Raw genomic sequence first — 21,934 nt, 5'->3', positions numbered from 1 at the left:
TTTTTGGCTCATTCATTCTCCCAGGCCCTGGGTGAGTGAGCTCCATTCTTATAACATGAAAGTTCTTAGATTTTATATTTTCTCCATAATAGTGTTTCATATTTATCGATGAATGATTAGTCTTATCTATTTCTGAACTCATTCATTTAGCGAATATTTATTGAGAGTCAACTAATAATAATGATTATAGTTGCTATTTATTAAACATTGATTGTGGACCAGACATAGTTATTTTTAAAACATTTTATTTTGGAGATTTTCAAACATGTTCAAACACAGACATTGCCCGTGTATCTGTCACTTACCTTCAACAGTTACTAACTCATGGCAAATCTTATTTCATCTATATCCCCACCCAACTTACTCCCTCTCGTGTTTTTTTGAAGCAAATCTCAAACATCATATTATTTCCTCTGTAAATATTTCAGAATATATTGATAAGATGAGAATGCTTTAAAAGATGAAACTGTAATGCCATTATAATACCTAAAAAACCAAATTAATAATAATTCTTTAGTATCATCAAATATCCAATCAGTGTATGAGTTTCCAGTTGCCTCATAAATATAGGGTTTACATGTTTTTAGTGTAAATCAGGAAGCAAATAAGGACTATACATTACAGTTGGTTGAAATGTTTCTTTTAATATACAGGTTTATAGCAAGAGCAAGATGGTGGTGGCATTCATAAATTTAGAGGCCGCAGGACAAAAAACAGGTTTTTAGAGGTAATAAGATGTGTAACCACATTTAGCTCACTAAATCTACTATTTCTTTGCTATTTCACAAATTTGGATGCTTGCATATCTATCTGGAACATATACAGTTCCTTCTATTCTTTCCTTTTTCTAATAACTATTTCCAGGTGTTCTGTCTTAGCCTGGCTTTTGCCTGAGAAAGTAGACCCCGAGATAAGTCTACGGGTAGTTTATTTTGAGAAGTGATCTCAAGGAACAGAAGTGGAATTTGTAAAGAGTGATATAGGGGGAAAGGGAAAGCCAATCTAAGTATGTGTTCTAGACTTGGTTACCACTATGGGCAACTAAGGCTCTGTTCCACTGAGGACCTTCTCAGGGGCCAGATGGAATGTAACTCAGAGTAATTGCCCAAGACTCAGAAAAGAGGAGTATTTATTCACTGGCTGCCTTTCCCCATTGGTCAAAGGTTGCCCATAGGTGTAAATTTCTTCACACTTAAAGTTTGCATGTGTGCTAGAATGGCTGAGTGGGTTCCCACAGAAATCCCACTAGAAGTGTGAGGGCAGAAAATGAGAGATGACTGGCGAACAGGGTAAAATGCTATCAGGTTACATAGCTGATTGTCAGAGAAATGGCTGGAATAAAAAGATTGGCCCACAGAATGTGAGATGAGTCACAAGAGATGGCTTATTCGTCATCTTTTAGAATTTGGCTGTTACCTCTGGAAGCCTTCCTTAGCCTCCAAGGTTAGATTAATTGTCCTTCCTAATTGTTCCCTAAGCATCTCTGTGCTTATCCTTACTATATAGCATTTTTATGTAATCACTATTATAATGCCTATTATCTGTTTTCCTCTCTTCCAATCTCTTGATAGATTGATATAGAATTAGAGTCCAAAGGAGCAATTTTTTTGTTTCAGATGAGAAAACCTAAAGGAGAGTAAAGGATTAGACCAGCCAAATAGTAAAGGCTGTAAGGACCTGGAGAGTTGATATTTTATCATATTCGTTGTAAAATCTACAGTGCCCAGCACAGAGTTTGGCTGGTCAAACTCAGCAGTGGTCAAAATACTGTATAAATATTTTTTGAATGGATGAATGAATGATGACTGACTGAATAAATGAATAAATTAATGGATAAACACATAAAAGATGAGTTTGGTTTTAGACCTCTTAAGAATTAGATTCAAGTGGGATATCTATCAGATAGTTGCTAATCTTATATAGAATTCAAGAAGAAGATATGAGCTAGAAATATAGGTCTAAGGGTCATCAGCTTATAAATGACAGCTGAAGCTATGAATGTGAACCATTTTCCCACAAGAATGAGTAGAGTAAATGAACAGACAGAGTACAGAGGGCCTGAGGAAACACCAAACATAATAGACAGGTGGAGAAAGAAGATCCTCTGACTCACGGCCATAGATATTTTAGTACAATAGGTAAATGATAACTAATACATACACATGGTTCAAAAGTCAAAAAGTAGAAAAAGGTTTATAGTGAAATGTTTCCCATCCCTCTCCACCAGCCACCCAGTTCTCCCTATTAGCAATGACTGTTATTCATTTCTTATACTTTGAGAGTGTTTTTAAGAGGGAAGCAACTTGAGCATTTCTATAAGAGAGCAAGAGGACAAGAAATACAGGAGGAAGGAAATAAATGATGGATGAGATCCCTAAGGAGACAAGAAGGAATTAAGGAACAGCTTTGGGCAAGAGGAAGTCTTTATCTTCCACTGAAATGACAGGTGAGAAGGTAAGGCTCAGATGCAGATCAGGAAGGAGACAAAAATTAAAATAATTCACTCCTAAGGCCTCTATATTCTTGATGAAATAGGAGGTAGAGTTGTCTGTTGAGAATGTGGAAAGTGGATGGTAATGGGATTGGGACCCACAGAATTGCCACTGGAAAATGGGAGAAAGCTGACTACGGACACTGAGGAGATGTAGGCAACATGAATTACTACAATTAGCATGGTTGTGGGACTTTTTTCCCTTTCACCATTACTCAGGAGTCTGGTTGTAGAGAAGACATGTTTGCATTGATGAGGGATATGGGCAAAATCAGCATTTGTATCCACTGGAGAATGGAGGAAACTGAGGCTAGAAAGAATGAGACTTGGCTAAGGGCTCAATGGACAAAGGCCTGCATCCCCTTCTTGGCATGAGCTTAGCAGAAACTTTTTCTCCCAGAGCTTCAAGATTGGATCTGGGTTCTGGGTGAGAGTTTATTTTTTCCTCTTCTTTGGAAGAGTTAAGTTGCTTTCATTTCTTTCACTATGTATAGTGCTACAGTGAACATCCTTGCACTACTTTCTCTGTGCTCTTGTTGTGAAGGTAGACACCCACAGGTGACGTGTGGGTGTTAACGTACGTGCATTTCCAGTTTTACTAAATATTGGCAGTTGCTCTCCAAAGTAGTCATTCTAGTTTACATTCCCACTATTACTATAAATTAAGGTTCTGGTTTCTCCCTGTCCTCACTAATAATTGGCATTCTCAGACTTTTAAATTTTCATTAATATGATGGATATGAAATGATACCTCACTGTTGGTTTAATTTTGAATTTCCTAGATTGTGAATTTAAGAATTTTTTGCTAGGTCTTTTGGCCATTTTTCTTTTCAGTGAATTTCCGGTATATATCCTTTGCCCATTTTTTGCTTGGGTTGTTTGTCTTTTTCTTACTAATTTGTATATATTCTATATATTCTGTGTACTAATTCTTTGCCAGTTATATGGGTTATAATTTTTTCCCCCAGTTTGTCACCTCTTTTTTTCTTTTTGTTTATGGTATCTTGTCATACAGAAGTTTTAACTTTTTTGTGGTTAGCTAGATCTTTATGATTGGTGCTTTTAAATTTTTTTTTAATTTTTAAAGTATTTTTAAATTCTTACTAAAATATTAAAGGAAATTTAAAATTAAAAAACTTCACACATAATTCTGCCACCTGTTGCACATACCTATTTCTGTTTTCCTTCTGGTTTCTATCGACACATGTATCTATTTGTACATTGTAATTACAATGTATAGTTATAAATAGTATATTGAAAACAAAAGTTTTCTCCTTTAATCCCAAATTACATTATTGCACAAACATGTAGCCATATCTTTATGTTATCTTAGTGATTACCAATTTAAATGAGTGCATGTTGTTTTTTTAAGTGTTCTGTGGTTGGAAATTTCAGTTGTTTCCAGTTCTGTGTTTGTTGCAAGCATTGCTCCTATAAAGGTTATTTTACTCAGTATATCTTCCGGGTGGCTCACTGGATGGAAGGTGGCACTGGGGTGTCTGCTTTTCCAGATGGGTCTCTTCCACATCTGTGGTGCATACCTTAGATCTGTGAATCTGCTTCCCCACAACTTTAGTGTCTAGTTCTGGATGCTGGACAAACCAGAGGTGTTGACAGGCTTGATTCTTCCTGAAGCCTTTCTCCTGGGCGTGTAAACAGCCATCTCTTTGTTCCCTATGTCCTCACATGGTGGTCCTTCTGTGCTGATTGGTGCTTTTGGTGTCTTACTTTAAAAATGACATAAGGATAGATAGACTCTTGCAATCTAAAAGCTTTACAATCTTGCTTTTCATTTTTGGATTGTTAAACCGGTATTTATATTGGTATATGATATGAGATAGATACTAATTTTATCTTTTTTCCAAATAAATAGTTGGCTATTCCACCACTATTTATTGAATAATATGTTTTTTCTTCCCTGATTTATACAAAGCTCCACATATACATGAGACTATTTTTAAGTTTTCTCTTCTATTCAGTGGTCTACTTCACCAGTACCTTATTGTTTTAATTACCATAGCTTTATAGATATTCTGTCTTATAGGATGACTTCCCCTCTACTCACCTTATTATTATTTTTTTTTTTTTTTTAAGTTTTCTTGGCTTTTATTCATCTTTGACATATGAATTTTAGTATCAGCCATGAAAAATCTTTCTTGGTGTTTGGGTAGAATGACTGATTTTCAGATTAATTTGGGAGAGTTGGCATTTTATAATACTGAGTCTTTCTATTCCTTGACCATACGTAGCTCTCTGTATTAAGGTTATTTTTATGTTTTTGAATAAAGTTTAATAATTTCCTATAAATATGTCTTATGCATCTTATGTTGAATTTATTAGAATTTATTTGTTATTATTGAAAATGGTATTTTTTTAAAGATCCACACATTATATTTGATTATGTCTTTTTAGTTTCTTACTCTAGAACAGTCTCTCCTCCATCCACTTTTTTCCCTTATCTTATTGACTTATCAAAGAAAACAGGTTGTTTGTCATGTAGAATCTCCCAAGTATGTCTGATTGCTTTCTGCTGATATCATTTAACTTATTTCCCAGTATTTTTTTGTAAACTAGAATTTGGATTTAAATGTTGATTAGATTCAGATTCAGCTTTTTTGACAATAATGTTTCATATGTGTGCTTAATATTGCATTGTATCTAGATCTAATATCAGACATTTCTTTAAAAAGCTCTAATTTTTCTACATACAGCTTTTTACATGTCAATCCTACCCCAATAAAGTGGTTTTAAAAAAAAAAGGCCCTGGTTTCTTTTTGCTCAGAATGATGTTTTAGACTACAATCTGGGCTCTAGGAGACATAGAAGCTCTAATTTTAATGTAATTGATTTTTTCAGTCTTTTCCTTTATGGTTTGTGATTTCTATGCCTTGCTCTAGAAATTCTTCCCTATTCTGAGGTTTTAAAGATATTTTCTTATAATCTCTTCTGAAAGTTTTAGTTTTGTTTTTCACATTTCAGGCTCAACTTCACTTAGAATCTATTTATTTTAGTCTTTTAAAATGTATCTCAATAAAGTTTTATAATTTTCTTCATAAAAATCTTATTTACCTTTTATTAAATTTCTTCTCAGACTGTGTTTTCATGCTGTTTTTATTGGTATATATATTACATATGTAAATAATGTCTAAACTTAAATCAAATAGTTCTACAAGACATAGAGTGAAGGACGAGGGTCTGCTGCACTGTCCTTCTTCATGGTTTCTGCTCTTCAGAGGCAAGTGCTTGCAATTTTTTTTTCTTCTGGTAAAGTCCTTGATATTTCTCAGTAACATATTTGTACCACTACTTTTTGATTTTTAGTTTTAGATAATATGTATTGAATTTCTACTTGGAAGATAAGGATTTGGCTCACCACACCGTTTGCCCCCCTCCCATTTACATATGTAAACTCCCCCTTTCTTAATGTCCCAAATATAGTTATAGCATGATTTTTATTAAGTCAATTATGAAGGCTTATTTATAGCTGAGCCATATAGTGTACTAGTACTATACTTTCTTTTTAAAAAATCAACTTTGTTGAATTATAAAGTATGTACAATAAAATAACACCCATTTTAAATGTACATTTTGATAAGTTTTTTTAAAAAATTGGGTTTATTTGAGATATAAGTTACATACAGTAAAATTCAGCCTTTTTACTCTCCTGAGTTTTGACAAATGAATTGTGGTGGTAGAACTACCACCTCAGTCAAGATACAGAACAGTTCCATCATCCCCTACAATTTTCTACTTCCTTTTTTTATACAATGTTGTATTTTTCTTAGATTTATTAATTGCCTCACTTTTAAAGTTGCTTACTTTTCTGTGTTTCTGTCACTAATTCATCCTCAGACTTTCTAAAAGGAACATAAATATATCAATATGTATAAACACATCAGATATTCTGTCAGTTACTTCTTTTCTCCTTTGAGACAGCCCTCCTGGAAGCCAGCCATTCGCTCTTCAAATCTCTCTACTGATTGCGATCTAGGCTGCTGCAGAGCTGTCATCTTGTGACTTCTCTTCACCACCTTCTCTCTCCTGTGTTGGATGTCCAGGTTTCTAGGTCCCATGTTTTGCTCTTTCTTGGTTCACTCGATCATTTCAAAGAACTCAACCCATATTTTGGCTTCTTAAAGAGAGAACATAGAAAGTAAATATTTTGAGAACTTGCATGATTGAAAATGTTTTATTCTATTTTTTTGAATGATAACTTACCTTTGTGTAGAATTCTAGATTAGAAATAATATTCTCTCAGAATTTTTTGTCCCAAGCCCAGAGACAGACAAATCTCCTTAATGACTTTCTGTGCAGTAAGTAGATTTTTTTTTTTTTCTCTCCAAAGTTTATTTACCCTTTCACTGAGGTCCCATTACGTAAGGTCCCAGTTCAAACTCCCTGCTTCATACCAGCTTTAGGCCACATCTTTTGGCACAATTGTAGCCTTTAAAAACCCCAGTTAGCATAGCTGAGGTACTAGCTCAGTTTCACTTTCTCTTTAGTTCTGGCACTTGGTATTTTCCCATTCCTTCTCGTAAGTTGGAATATATTTGCAATAATTTTTAATGTCTCATACAAAATTTTTAAGTGTTTGTAACAGAATTTTGGGTTTCTCATGCCACCAGTTTTCCAGCACCAGAGGCTTATATAGTAGACACTTAACGTACATTATTTATTTTATTTAATCCTCCAGCCGCACTCTGAGGTAAATACTGTCTTTGTCCACATTTTACAGATGAGAAAGGTAGGGCTCAGAGAGGTTGCCTAAGGTTCGGGTAGAAACTATGCATTAGGTGTCAAAGTCTTAGTGAACACATTGAGCAGTTAAGGAATAAGTAGGACAATGACTGCTAGGTACAGCCAGATAGCACACATCTCGGTGGAAATTGCATTTTTATTGGAGAGTGCAGTAGTGGAGTGGATTAGGGACATGGTAAAGAAGAGTTAGAAGAGAACTATGTACCCTCCAGAGGAGTATCAGGAAACCTGGCTTGGATCTGCTTTTTGAAGAAGGACCTCTTGAATGTCACTTTCTGAATCTCGTAGAAAGAATTGGGATTTGTGATGGTAGAGCGATGTGTAGGGATAGATATTCTTAGTGTGAAGAGGACAGAGCAGCTCTAGAAACAACATAAAAATGTTGGTACATCCTATACTTTAACAGTTGAAGAAATACTACAAAGCTGAGATATGAAGGGATATAGTTAACCCCAAATTGTATATTCTGAAGGCCTCACTCAGTATAAGCATATACCTTTAAAACTTTTACCCAGGTCTATATTTCTTTGAGATATACTAAAAAAGAAAACACATCAATTAAATAACTTCATTGGTAGTCTTTCTTTCTGGGTAGCAGCCTGAATTATATACATTCAGGGTATAATTTGTCTTTTTTTTTTTTTAGAAGTTGAACAATTTGGGGGAGAATAGAAAGGTCAATGAAAAATGAAACTGAAAAGCATCAGAGACCTTCTTTACAATAATAGCTGATTATTCACACAAGATCTCTCTCTGTAGCCAGTTGAACACTTCTAAGGATACTTAAATTTGCAAAAGCTTTATCATTGAGTACACTAAGAAATTAATTTACTTCAGCATATTAGTTTCTGTTTTAAGAGACAACCCTAATACTACCTTTATTAGCTGATTATGAGGATGTAAATTTTTTTTCCTTGAAGTTACCCAGAATGTTAGCTCCGAAGATCATAAAGGAGATCTTTCGTATTTATTGTGTATATGGCCTCTTGGATTTCTAATCCCCACAGCAACCTTGAAAGGTAGATGGTATTCTATTTTGCAGTTGAGAAACCTGATATGCAGAGTTTAATTAACCTGCTCCAAATCCCACACCTGGTTAGGTATTGAGCCAGAGCTAGAACCCAGCCCTGGATTATGAGATGCATTTGTGCATCTTAGATTTCCATGCTTTTTTTTTTACTCTATCCTGTTGCCTCCAAAAATAAGCATCAGTAGTCTTTGTAATCTACTCTTAATTCTAGACCCTTGGCTTTAGAACAGGTTCAGTTTGCCTGATATTTCAAAATTACGTTTTTCTTCTCTTTGTGAGTCTGTGGAGTTCATAATATATGTAGATATTTTGTGTGTACATTAGATACTTGTATGTATATAGAACTTCTTTAAAGTATGTATTCAGTGGTTCTTAGTACGTATAAAACTCTTAATGAAATGTTTTTGTGTAAAACATTCATTCATTCATTCATTTTTTCGTTTTTTAATGCCTACAGCACCTGGTATTCCGAGGTTGTCTCCCATCGAAGTACTAACCAGGCCCAACCCTACTTAGCTTCTGAGATCAGACGAGATCGGGCACATTCAGGGCGGCATGGCTGTAGATGTGTAAAACATATTTAAAAATTATCAAATCTCTTAACAAGACTCAAGGACTATGTAGTATCCTGTCTTGCAAGTGTACAGCTATTGCTTCTTGATATCTGCCTCTAAGTGGAAGGAGATCCAGGGTTTTAGAAAGACTTTCCATTCTATCTAGGGCCATATGAGCAAGAAGCTTAGCTCTTGAGCAAAAAGAGCTCTTCTTCTTGGGCAAGAAGTAAGAATGCGGTATGTGGTCAGTACATAAAGCAAAGCTGGCTGGCTGCTTGGATACTGAGCCTGACCCATGTTAGATGCTCCTCTTGATTATCCGAGGTAATTGGCCATTGGTACCATTTTTGTGCTTTAGAAACAATGCAATTGTTCCTTAGATAATGTTTTGAGAACAAGTTAGTGAGGTACATTTAAGAGGCATCAGCAGACTAAATCTATCATAGAGTTCTGTAGCCTATGTTTAAAGCACTTATCTTATATTGCAGTTCTCATGGCTTCTCTTAATTTAGAGATTATGGAGTTGATAATTTTCTGTTTAATCTAGCAGGAATCTTTCTTTGGCCTCAGGCAAGCCTCATTTATCTTTTGCCTCAGTTTCACAACCAAGAAAATAGGGATAATGATATCAACACACTAGTTAGAGGTTTAGTTATTTAAGTTCTTTGATGTAGAAAAAGGACTATTGTTATCTGCCTTATGAAATAGCTAACATGCTGCAACAGAGAACAAACGATGCCGATGAAATCCCCATCCTAGAGACAGCTTATTAGAAAGATTGAGCATACATGCTATTTTTAGATGTTCAAAAAGCTAAGTGCAAGTTATTTTCAGTTGAGTGTTTGATGTCTTTATCAAATTGCAAATCTCTGTCATTTTTTCCTGGAACCTTTCATTTTGCCCAAGGACTTGTTTTTGGCAGATTTTTATCTACTTGAAAAGAATGAATACAGGGAAGATCTGAGAATTTGGTCAAGGGAAGATCTGAGAACTTGGTCTCAACTTGCTTGAAGACTTTTTTGAAGTGGCAGCTTTCCTTCTTATGACTGCTTTGGTGGGCTGTGGTTGCCTAGGAGGGCCTTGTATATCCCCAAGGATGCTTTCTTTGAGCCCGCCGGTGGCATAGTGAAGAGCCCAGCAGTTATGGCAGAAACAAGTTAAGTTGAATGAGGGAATTTTTAAACCCTCCTCCTCCCTGGGAGATCTCAGTGGAGATTTTCTCTTGACTGTACTAACAGAGCACATGTAACCCAAACCTTGAAGTGTTTTTATCTTACCCTTTCAAAGACAGCGGCTTCTAAGAGCTCTGGTATGTGGGATGGGATTTCTGCATCCCTTTACTATATTTGGTAGCTAGAAAACTTGCAAGCTCTATGTGAGCCTGATTCTTTTGAGTCATTTTTTTTCTTCTGTACATATACATATATTTGGTTAGTAGGAACACTTCTGTGGAATGAAGGGCTATAGGGAAAGGCTGTGATAGGTAGGAAGCATGATAGCCTAGGATGTCATCACAGACTTTCTTTAAGTGACAAGCAATCTACATGGCCTAGACTTTTGGAAACTCTTGGTAGGGCCCCCTATCCTGCTCTGAATCATAAGATAACAACACTACAGCCTTACTAATGGAATGGACCAAGTAATTTGTGGGAAGTCAGTAAACATTCTGTCATCATGACCAGGGAGTTCATTTGAAGTAGCCTGTAGCTACCCAACTTTTTTCAGCTCTTAACTTAGGCTTTATCTACTCCAACAAGCCCTCCTTGACTTTCTAAGACTGGATTAAATACCATTTTTCTGTACTGCACAGAGGATTAAAATGATCTGTTATATCATCATCTGTCTGCGGAAGAATAGTTTGACCTTTGTCGTTATAAAATTTTCTGTCATAAATGATTTCAGAGATAGGGCAGCCCTTTCATCTTAAGGATAATGGAACGGATGCCCAAAGAGGAAGTGACTTATTCAAAGTCACATGAGGAATTAATAGAAAAAGAAAACATATCTAATCTTAGAAATTGCTTTTTGGGGGTGATAAAACCCTGATTTTAGTTTAGTTTTTTTTTTTTAACTTGTTAGTTGTCTTTTTTTCATGTTGTTATAAACTTCTATTTGTCACAGCCATTTACTACCCATCCTCAGCTGATCTTCTCCCAGGCTTTCTGGTTTCCAAGTAAACTGGACAATATTTCCATGCCATACTTCAAGATAAAATTAAAATTCAAGTCACAGGCATAAAATATATAATGTAATTATAAGAGCATGTTCCATGGTCTTGAAATGGAACAAATGATATTTTTGTCTCGTGGCATATTTGTGTGTGACCAAAGAAAAAGAATGAGATTATTTAATATAAATTCAGAGTAATAAATTATTTCAAAGCGGTTTGATTTGAGGGAACACAAAGCCTTTGTTGTTTCTCTATTAATATCAGTGCATTTTGAGGTTAAAATTAATTGTAGATATCTAAATCCTGGAAGAGAAGTGACTATCATTTTTATAGAGAACTCATTTAACAATGGTAGAAATTAGCTCATTCTCAGTTATTTCTTAGCTTTACACAGGAAAGATGAGTAGAATTTCTCTATTCGTTCTTAATCTGAAGAAGAAAACTTCCTATAGGAAAGTGAATGAACTATAAATATTATAGTTCTAATTTTTTAAAATTATGAATCGAGCCTATCACCCTCCAGCCATGCCCTCCAAGGCAGCTGTATCTGCTTTCTTTCCTTCCAGACATCTCTGCCTTTTTCTTTTTTGGAGGCAGCAGATTTGTTCCCTACTTCATTGCTTTAGGGAGCTGCAAAATTACCTTTATGGCCCCTATTCTAATTCTGAACAGTCTTTACAAAGGGGGCACTCAGCTCTGTCAGAAAGTATGCTTTTTCTAAATATCTAAAATTGGATGTTTTCATCTTTGAGTCAGTTTAAACAAGGAAAAGGAAGTAACATGAAGGGTGCTAACATTTACTGATTTTTATTTGCCAGCACTAGGTTGAACTCTGGGGATGCAAAGATAAAAGAGCTCCTTATGAAGCTCCCAGTCTAAATGGAAAAGAAACCATGTAATCCAATTTAGTGATTTAAAGTCTGGAATGGATCAGAAAAGACTTCATCCCTAGAGGGGATAATGTATTGGCTCTGCCCTTTATATTAACTGACAGAACCTGAATCTTGATGGATGAATGTGTAGTGGGCTGGGAAGAAAGAATTGGGAATGCATTCTTGGCAGTTCACACTAGCAAGTTAACATTAGCTATTGTGTTTAGCCAGGGGAATTATGGGAGAGATTAGGTAGGTGGAGTCATATTTTGAAGACCCTTAATGTCATGCTAAGGAATTTGAACTCAGTCCTGTAGAGCAGTGATCTCCAAAATGGCATGTTCTCAGAGCCAGGGAGGTACAGCCTGGAGGAAAATATTAGAATCTCTAGTTCTTTTAATTTTGTCTCTCTTTCTTATAATATCTATTTTTGTGTATGTTATACAGAGAGCATATTATATCAGTGATTAGTGTATTTTTGAGTAATTTTTAAATTTTAAATAAAATTTTAAAATAAATTTTAAAAGTAAGTAGGAATAAATAAATAGGCATTCAGCTTTTTTTATATTTGAAGAACACTATTTTAAGACTCTTTAAACAGGGAAATGAAATAAGCATTAGAATTGGAGTATGGATTAGAATAGGGGAAAACTGGAATGAAAGAGAGACCAGTTAAGAGACTGGGAAAATATTTTGAGGCCTGAACTATGATAGGTAGTGGAGAGAGAAGAGAAGGACTTGAGAACCAGTGAGATGTTGGGTAGGGGACTGGGCAGGAGAAGGCAGGCATCCGTCCTAGACTACAGCCTAGACTACAGACTTCAAATCCTGCATGATGGTGACACTATGATTAAGCTAAGGACCACAGGAAGGATATTTAGCCCTCAGCCTAAGGATTATTACATTTTTTACTTACAAACTGAGTTGGTCATTCCTTTCTGCACCTAGTGCCTCGACCTTAGTAAAAACAAAGTGGCAGTTGGACCTTTGCTGTACACTTTAGGGACTGCAGACTGGGAATCTTTAACAAGCATTTCTAACTGAAATTGAGTATGGTGAGGTCTCCACTGCAGTTAGCCATTGGTGTTTATTAAAGCACCAAACTACTCTTGAGTATTGGATTGGGACTGGACCACGTAGGAAATTGTAAATTGTGACTGTTCATAGTCACACCAAGTAACGGAATTCGTTAGTTCCATATGGGCAAGGGTGGAGTACAGGATGATGATTTGGATCATAGCCATTGTTTGCAGAAGTGCTGGTGGGTAAAAGCATGTTAGTTACCTTGCCCTGACAGTTATTTTCCAGGGAAGTAGTATGTTTTGCTTTCTCCTTGCCATAGGAAATTATTTGCCAGATTGTGTTATTTATAACAATCTGTCATGAACAGCTGCCAGGAAAAGAAAAGAGGCTATTCCCAGTAGCTCTCCCCACCTCCCACCCCACCATTACCTCACACACATATACATCCGGTTTTCTGATTTAACTTTTTGTTTTCTTCTAGTTTTACTCAATGGTTTTGGTTTGATTGAAAATGTTCTTATAATGAAAGATTTCTGGGCTTTGCCATGGCTTGGTAATTAGGTTTTCTGAGCTTAATTTGTTTGCTTTAGCCAGGACTAACTGGCAGCAGTTTGGATTTTGAATTCCCAGGTGTCTTGATTTCTCCCCAAACACTGAAGTGCTGTCTTCCGCCTTTCCGTGAAAACCTTGTGTATTTCCACTTTGTCAGAAATACACACATTTGCTGTGCCTTAGAGCTGTGCTTTTTGCCCTTGACTTTGCCCTGGCTCCTCTAGAGGAGAAGTCTTGGGATAAAGCATCCTGAGGACTGTTAGGGTAGTGATTAGGAAAGTCTGTGGGGATTCCAGCTGGCCTCTGCAGAAGAAGAGGCATACTGTTGGTGATAGAGAAGAAATCACCAATCCTCCAAAGCACAAGGCAGCCGAGGATTGGTGTGTTTGGGAAATTTTCAAGTTAACTGCATTTCAGATATACTGTACAGTTGCTTCACAGTCCAAACAGCCTCTGTTGATTTGTTGCTTGTGGTCACACACGATCAGAAATACTTCTAGCTCTTAGTTTTTTGACTTTTTCTCTCTGGGCTTCAGTTGGTAATAGAACATTTGCATTTTCAGAATGGACTTTACATTTTTAGAATAAAAATCAAAACAATTATCACTTATTTTCTTTCTATTATAGCCTTTATGAAAATGTAAAGAAAAATAGATAGTATTATGAAGATGTGATTTAGTTTTCCTTTTAGACTTTTGTTTCTTTTTCCAGGATTTCCAGCTTTAGAAACAAAGAACACTGATCAGAGAGCAAAGACTTTCCTTTGGAAGTGGTGGAGTTGCAAAGAGGATGGGAATGCATTTGGTCTCAGTGAGTCTTATGTGGTGCATTCTCTGTGGGAACAGAGGCCAGAGAGGGCCTGACGGGTAGCTTCTCTATCTGTATCCCATGCTCTGCCCTTTCAGACTGATGCCTTTCTTTTAACACTGAGAACAGATGGCAACCAGACACTGGAGGAGAGAGGGGTCTCTTCCTTGTACTCCTTGGGGACTGTGCATTCAGTTTAGCAAAATGTCACCTAGAAGCAAAGAGAAAAATGAAGTTGTAGACTGTTCACAATTATGCAGGACTTGTTTGGCATTCACCATACTGACAGATTTATTTTTTGCAGATATTGAGTGATAACAGCATTTATTCTCTAAGACAACATTGTCAGCACCTCAGAGGCATCTGCATTGGGGTCATTTTCTTCACTTTCGAGTATACATAATAATTGAATTTCTTGAAGAACAGTCAGCTTGCAAAAATCAATCATCTTATTAGAACTACTTAAAATAGAAAGGAGATTTCTTTTTCTCTCAGCAAACTCATTTTTATTGTAATGAAATGGGGCAACTTCTGTACTGACATGTCTTTGGTAATGGCCCAGCTCTCTGCCTTTCTAAGCATTGCTGTAAAAAGTAGGATTCTGCAAACTTTCTTCCTAAGCTTGCATGTATGTGGGCTGATTCGTTAATGTTTGATGGTTCATCGATGATAAACATAGGAATTTTTTCCCCTAAAAAGATGTTTATAGAGACTTTTCTTTAGCGCAGAGTCAAAATCCAAAAGGATTAAAAAAGAAGCAGAAGGGTAGAAAAAATCCAAATTTGAACTTTTTAAGATAAGGCCTTCAAAAGGAATTGTTTAGGCTACGTATAATGAGTTATATGTAGGAAAAGCAATGATGATTCTGGTACAGATTCTGTACAGATGGTCCCCGACTAACAATGGTTTCATTACAACTTTACAATGGGGCTAAAGCACTATGCATTCAGTAAAAACTGTATTTCGAATTTTAAATTTTGATCTTTTCATGGGCTAGCAATATGCAGCAGGATACGCTCTCGTGATGCTGGGCAGTGGCAGTGAGCTGCAGCTCCCAGTCAGGCACACAGTCACAATTAAACAACTGATACGCTGCAGTGTACTGTGTTGCCAGCAGTTTTTGGATGTTGTGTTCTGAGCACATGTAACATAGACTAGGCTAAACTATGATGTTCGGCAGGTTAGGTATATTAAACGCATGTTCAACTTAACAATATTTTCAACTTATGATGGGTTTATTAGGTTGTAACACTATTGTAAGTCGAGGAGCATCTGTATTCAAAATAAGAAACTTCAGGGAGAAAGTCAAAGCATTTTTTTTTTAACTAAGTTTATTGGGGTAACATTGGTTAATACAATTATATAATTTTCAGGTGTACATTATAATTTGACATCTGTATATTCTATTATGTGTTTACCATCCAAAGTCCAATTTCCTTCAGCTACCATATATTTGATCCCCTTTACCCACTTCACACTTCCCCTACCACCCTATATTTGACCTCCTTTAACCGTCTACCTACCCCCTCCTCCCTTACCCGCTACCCTCTGGTAACCACTAGTCTATAGTCCATGTCCATGAGTCTCTGTTTGTCCTGCTCATTTGTTGCTTTTAAGTTTATATCCCACATGTAAGTGATTTCATGTGATTTTCAACTTTTTCTCTCTGGCTTATTTCGCTTAGCAAGATTATCTTGAGGTCCATCCATGTTGTAGCAAATGGCAGTATTTCATCTCTTCTTATGGCTGAGTAATATTCCATTGTATATATGGACTATTCCATTGTATATATTGGCTTCTTTAGCCAGTCGTCTATCGTAGGACACTTTGGTTGCTTCCATGTCCTGGCCACTGTGAATAATGCTGCTATGAACATCAGTGTGCAAATATCTTTTCAGATATGGGTTTTCAAGACTTTGGGGTAAATACCCAGTAGAGGAATTGCTGGATCATATAGTAGATCAATTCTTAGTTTTTTGAGGAACCTCCTGTTTTCCATAGTGTCTATACCAATTCGCAGTCCCACCAGCAGTATATGAGGGTCCCTTTTTCTCCACATCCTCTCCAACATTTGTTATTACTTGTCCTGTTGATTATAGCTATTCTAACAGGTGTGAGATGGTATCTCATTGTGGTTTTGATTTGCATTTCTCTAATAGCTAGCAATGTTGAGCATCTTTTCAAATATTTGTTGGCCATTTGTATGTCCTCTAGGGAGAAGTATCTGTTCAGGTCCTTTGATTGAATCGTTTGGTTTTTTGTTGTTATTGAGTTGTATGAGTTCTTTGTATATTTTGGATGTTAGGCCCTTAGTGGAGGTGTTGCTTGCAAATATATTTTCCCATTCGGATGGTTTGTCTCTTTACCTTGTTGACGATTTCTTTTGCTGAGCAGAAGGTTTTTAGTTTGATGTAGTCCTATTCATTTATTTTAACTTTTATGTTCCTTGCTTTTGAGGTCAAATTCATAAAATCCTCAGTCAAAGCATTCTGATGGTTGAGCCTCACTTTCTGAGCAAACATGACCCTTTGCTATTATTAGTAGAATGTGAATTGAAATCATTCATTTTCCCACCCAAAGCAGGAATCTTGATTTTTAAATTAAAATGTTAGAAAAATTGGAACCACTTATAAAAATTTCCATGTATACAGATACTCACTTTCTTCTTAAACCTGAAATAATTTAGTCCAGTGGTTTCTAGACTTTTCAGAATAGCAGAACTTGTTTTCCAAACAAAAACTTATACATAAGCCTAGAAAATAAAATCAGTAAAAGGGGAGCTACTTTGATTGACTCAGAAAGGGCAGTAGGAACCAAGCTTTCTTTGAGGAGCCTTTGGGAAACTGTAGGTGTGCTGTTGAGAAACATTGGGATAGTCAGTTTAAATTACAATTTAAGGAAATGGTTTTCCAGTTGATTATTTTGTGGACTTCTGTTTTCTGCATTTATGATAAAATATAATAATAGAATTTATGGGTTGAAATTTTTAAAAAGTATATTAAGTAGCCTTTCTTAGCCACTCACATTTAATATTTTCTAGTCCCAGAAAGATCTCCAAAAGTAAAGATGTGTCATTATAGACCAAGGCCGAGATCATCCACATCCTCCTATTCCCGGTTACTATAAATGGATGCGAAAGCTGGACAGTGAAGAAGGCTGATAGAAAAAAAAAAAAAAAAAGATTCATTTGAAATATGGAGTTGGAGGAGAGCTCTATAGATACCCTGGACCACCGGAACGACAAAGTGGGTCCTGAGCGAATGAAGCCTGAAACATCACTGGAAGCAAAAATGGCAAAACTGAAGCTGTCCTACTTTGGGCTCATCATGAGAAGGCACGGTTCTTAGGAAAAGGCTAGGAAAAAGAGAAAGCCGCAGGAAAAGAGGAAGGCCAAATATGAGATGAATTGGCTCCATGAAAGAAGCCATAGGCATTAGTATATAGGGGTTGAGCAGGGCTATTGAGGACAGGACATGTGGACATCACTTTTTCATAGAGTCCATAGAAGTCTGAGCCAACTCAGTGGCATATAACATACACAGTCCAAGCTTCCTCCAGGTTCTCGAATAGGGCCTGGCTGAGCATAGAGTAGGTGCTCAATACATGTTAGATAAATGAGTCATTACAACTGATAATTCAGTTTCTGTCTGAGCATTTCTAATGATGGGAAACTCATTACCTGATAAAATTAGTTTTTGACTAGATCTGATTGACAGACATAATATGGAAAATACTTCTATTCTTATTTTACCTTAGTTTTGGTCTTGGGCTATTCAGGTAAAATTTGGTTCTTCCTTAAGACTGTCAAGTATTTGAAGAGTGCTATTATCTCTTTCTTAACCCCACTCCCTCTCCTTGTCTTGCCCACTGTCTCCCACACACTCAAATCTTTTCTACTAAACAGCTTCTGTTCTTTCAGCTGTCATGGTTTCTAGCTCTTTTACCATCTTGATCACCTTCTTTTGTAGTTTATCAAAGTTACTCTTCAATTATGATAATTCAGCAAATTGGCAATTACAAAATAGTCATAGGGATGTAAAGTACAACATAGGGAATATAGTTAATATTATAATAACTATATATGTTGTCAGGTGGTTACTAGACTTATCAGGAAGAATCACTTTGTAAGTTATATAAATGTCTAACCACTATGCTATACATCTGAAAGTAATATAATATTGAATATCAACTGTAATTTAAAATGTTTTTAAATTTTAATACGATACTCCGACTGCTATCTAGTACCGACAGTATTGGGTACTAGCCAGACCAAAACTTAGAGTATCTAAGATATAAAGTTAGGTCTATTTAGGACCTAATACTGTGGACTAGAACCTCCCATAAACAGGTCTTCAAACTAGCAAAGCTATACAGTTGACACTTGAACAACGTGAATTTGAATTGAGTGGATCCATTTATACACAGGTTTTTCCAATAAATACATACAGTAATATAAATGTATTTTCTTTTTTGATTTTCTTAATAACATTTTATTTTCTCTAGCTTACTTTATTATATGACTACACTATCTAATACACATAACATCAAATGTTTATGGTATCAATAAGGCTTCCAGTCAACAGTAGGCTATTAGTAGTTTACTTTGGGAAGTCAAAGTTTCCATGGATTTTCAACTGTACAGGGTTGGTGTCCTAATCCCCACATTGTTCAAGGTTCAACTCTTTTTCTTTAAACACTGTTCAATAGTGTACTTTCTTTAGTTATATGAATAGTCATTACTGGTTGTTAGATCTTGGTTATATAACTACTGTAAACCTGGTTCTTAGTAAAGTACAAATAATAGTGCTTACAGCATAGAATTTAGAAGATTGAGATAATATGTATAAAGTGTTATCACATTTTTTGGTCAATGGTATGCATTCAATAAATGTTAATTACTATTAGTTATTATTGTAATTAAATTATTAGAATTGCAATCAGAAAACCTACCATATGAGAAAAAAATTTTTTTTACTTCATTGATTTATTCATTGAGTCATCAAAAAATTACTAAATAAATGCCTATTATGTACCAGTCATTGTGGTAGGTAGGCTTCATATTTCTTAACCATAAAAATAGGAGCTAATAATATTAATAGTAATAATTCCATTGCCATGGTATTGTTATAAGGATTAAATGAGTGCTTTCATACATATCTGAGGTTGTATTGTAATTGTTTACTAGCTAGATTGATTTCCCAAAGAGGAAGACATTATATTATATTTATCCTGTTATTTCCTAATGGCTAAGTGACTGCTTTATAGTATTTCATAACCATATTAAATTATCAAACTATGTGAAAATGCTTTTCAAACTGTAAAAGGATGTATAAATTTAAGATCATTCATTCCATAGTCGTGGAAATAGACGATCTGGTGGTTTTCAGACTCTGTTTCTAAGAGCCCAGGATTTCAGAGGTGCCTCAGGATGGTAGCAGTAAGGCACATACATAGGTCTAGATACTCTAGACCTTCCCCCAGTACAATTCAATTAGAACAGCCCCATTTATTTTACTTATTTTGCTGCTGTAAAAAAGCTTTGGAAACAAATATTCAGTTTGTGCATGTTTCTAGGCCATTATAATTTATCTTGTGATGATTTGTGTGATCCATTGTCCTTTGTGATGCTTACTTTCCCCTTCTCTGTTTGACAGACAGATGTTCTGGTCCTGAGCTGTGATCTGATAACAGATGTTGCCTTACATGAGGTTGTGGACCTGTTCAGAGCTCATGATGCATCACTCGCCATGTTAATGAGAAAAGGCCAAGATGGCTTAGAATCAGTTCCAGGTCAAAAGGGGAAAAAAAAAGCAGGTAATATGACTGGAGTTTATTCGTTTGTTGGGTTTTTATAATATCATTCATGCTTTCTCTTAAGAAACATTTATTGAAAACCACACACTGTGTCTTATTGAGGACTTAAAAGTTCAGTAAGACACAGTCCCTGACTTGAAGAGTTTTGTAACTATTGATTAGATTCTGTAAGGTCCAAGAGGCTTTTGTATGCAGAGCAGAGCACTCAAAACTGTGCACATTGTGTTCAAGACTCAAATAATCAATTGCATATATCTAAAAAACAATTTAATTTAAAATAAAATTTTAAAAAATATTTAAAGTTGGATTACAAATTTAATTAGATAACTTTAATCGATTAAAATTACTATTACAAATGTGGTATGGTTGATTCTTTTGAATGGTCCAGTCACCCTAAATAAACAAGATGGTCATTAACCATACTATGTCTTTTTAGGATTACAACGTATCTTTATACTTTCCTAAGATTCTAGTAGTAGGTTATTATTTTTATAATCTTCAAAGAGTTATAGTAATCTTACTAGACCCGAAAGAAAAGGAATAATACTCTAGTCCAGCCATGGTTATAGAATTTGGGTTATCGACCAATTGTTGATTTTTGGTTAAGGCATAGTTCCTGATTGTTTTTCCCAGAGTATTTTAAACCTGAACCACTAATTCTGTGAGTGGGCCACTTTTTATAACTGAACTTATGACCAAGATACTTTGTAAGATCACACTTTTCATATAGGTTTTAGTTTTTCCTGAAATGCGTTTTTCCCCTGGAATGATGAGTTCTTTAGATTTTGCTTTTCCAGCATTATGTAACCCATTGTTCTGTCATTATTATAATCTGTTACAATTGTTAGGAGCTAGGTATGGCTTATTGATATCCTACTACTAATAGAACTATCTAGAGCTTTCATTCCTAGGATTTGAGTAATCTGATCTGTATTTCTAGTTTTCTTCTTTTAGGGCATTCAATTAACTTATAATTTGGGGCTATATCATTAAAACTTCTTTTTAGTTGCTTTTTATGTTCAAGTCATCCCTGATGTAGATTAATTTTTAGATTTTCTTTCTATCTTATTATATATAGTCCTGATGTCAATCAGCTCTTTTGTTCTTGATATATTTTCTACTTTTGCAAGGTCTGGTTTTCTTATTCACAATTCCCTGTATTCAGCCTTTTTGATGTACACAGGTAGAAACAACTGTATATCCAGACTTTATAACAGGTGTATATTTTATAAATATGAATATTTTTGTTTCTTTTTTTCATACTCTACTTATAACAATTTCAAAAATCAAGTACCCTGTTATAGTTGTTCTCGGTATTAGAACTATTTAGTACATTTCATGTTAGCTTTTATCTCTTAAATATCATAAATGCATAGCTTTTCACAATTTTATTTTAATTAACTGTAACTGTTATCTATCTACCCATCTATTTAAAAATGTTTTGATGCTTAAATTGTCACAACTTGTCTAGTGGAAGTTCCTTTAAGCTGACTCTTCTATCCTCTGAAAAGTATGTTACTGGTAATTTGTTGTTTATCTGGAGTGTGAGCATTGAGAGCAGGGAAGCAGGAAATGGGAGTGGAGAGGATACAGGGATCAGATTAAAGAGTTTGAACTTTATCCTCAAAACAGTGGGGGGTTGTTGAAGAATTAAACAGGAGAATGTCATATTTAGATTTGTGTTTTAGAAAGATTTTTCATTCTTGGTTTGAAATTTTGAACTCTGTATGTTCTATATTTTGTCATACTTGAAGGCTAAGATTTACCTAAATACCTGAGTTTTGAATTTCTCCTATGGAATACTAAGCATTTCAATGATAAGCATTTTTAAAAGGAATCCTAACTTTCTCAGACTGTGTATTT

At 35.4% G+C, this 21,934-nt stretch overlaps 1 protein-coding gene and 1 pseudogene across 3 annotated transcripts in view; one reads left to right on the top strand and one right to left on the bottom strand.

The window, feature by feature from the left end:
- The window catches only part of EIF2B3 (eukaryotic translation initiation factor 2B subunit gamma), a 98,671-nt gene that overhangs the window by 13,038 nt on the left and 63,699 nt on the right, over nucleotides 1-21,934 (top strand). For all 3 annotated transcript variants that reach the window (XM_015588975.2, XM_006911417.3, XM_015588974.2), the window contains exon 4: nucleotides 19,912-20,071. In XM_015588975.2, the coding sequence (XP_015444461.1) occupies nucleotides 19,912-20,071 (160 nt within the window). The remainder of the gene's footprint in view (nucleotides 1-19,911; nucleotides 20,072-21,934) is intronic.
- Nucleotides 8,728-8,846, bottom strand: LOC112479378 (annotated as a pseudogene).

This window comes from Pteropus alecto, unplaced genomic scaffold, assembly GCF_000325575.1.
Source record: "Pteropus alecto unplaced genomic scaffold, ASM32557v1 scaffold484, whole genome shotgun sequence".
NCBI classification, from domain to species: Eukaryota; Metazoa; Chordata; class Mammalia; order Chiroptera; family Pteropodidae; genus Pteropus; species Pteropus alecto.
Note: the sequence above shows the minus strand (reverse complement) of the source record. Positions and strands in the feature narration are given on the sequence as shown.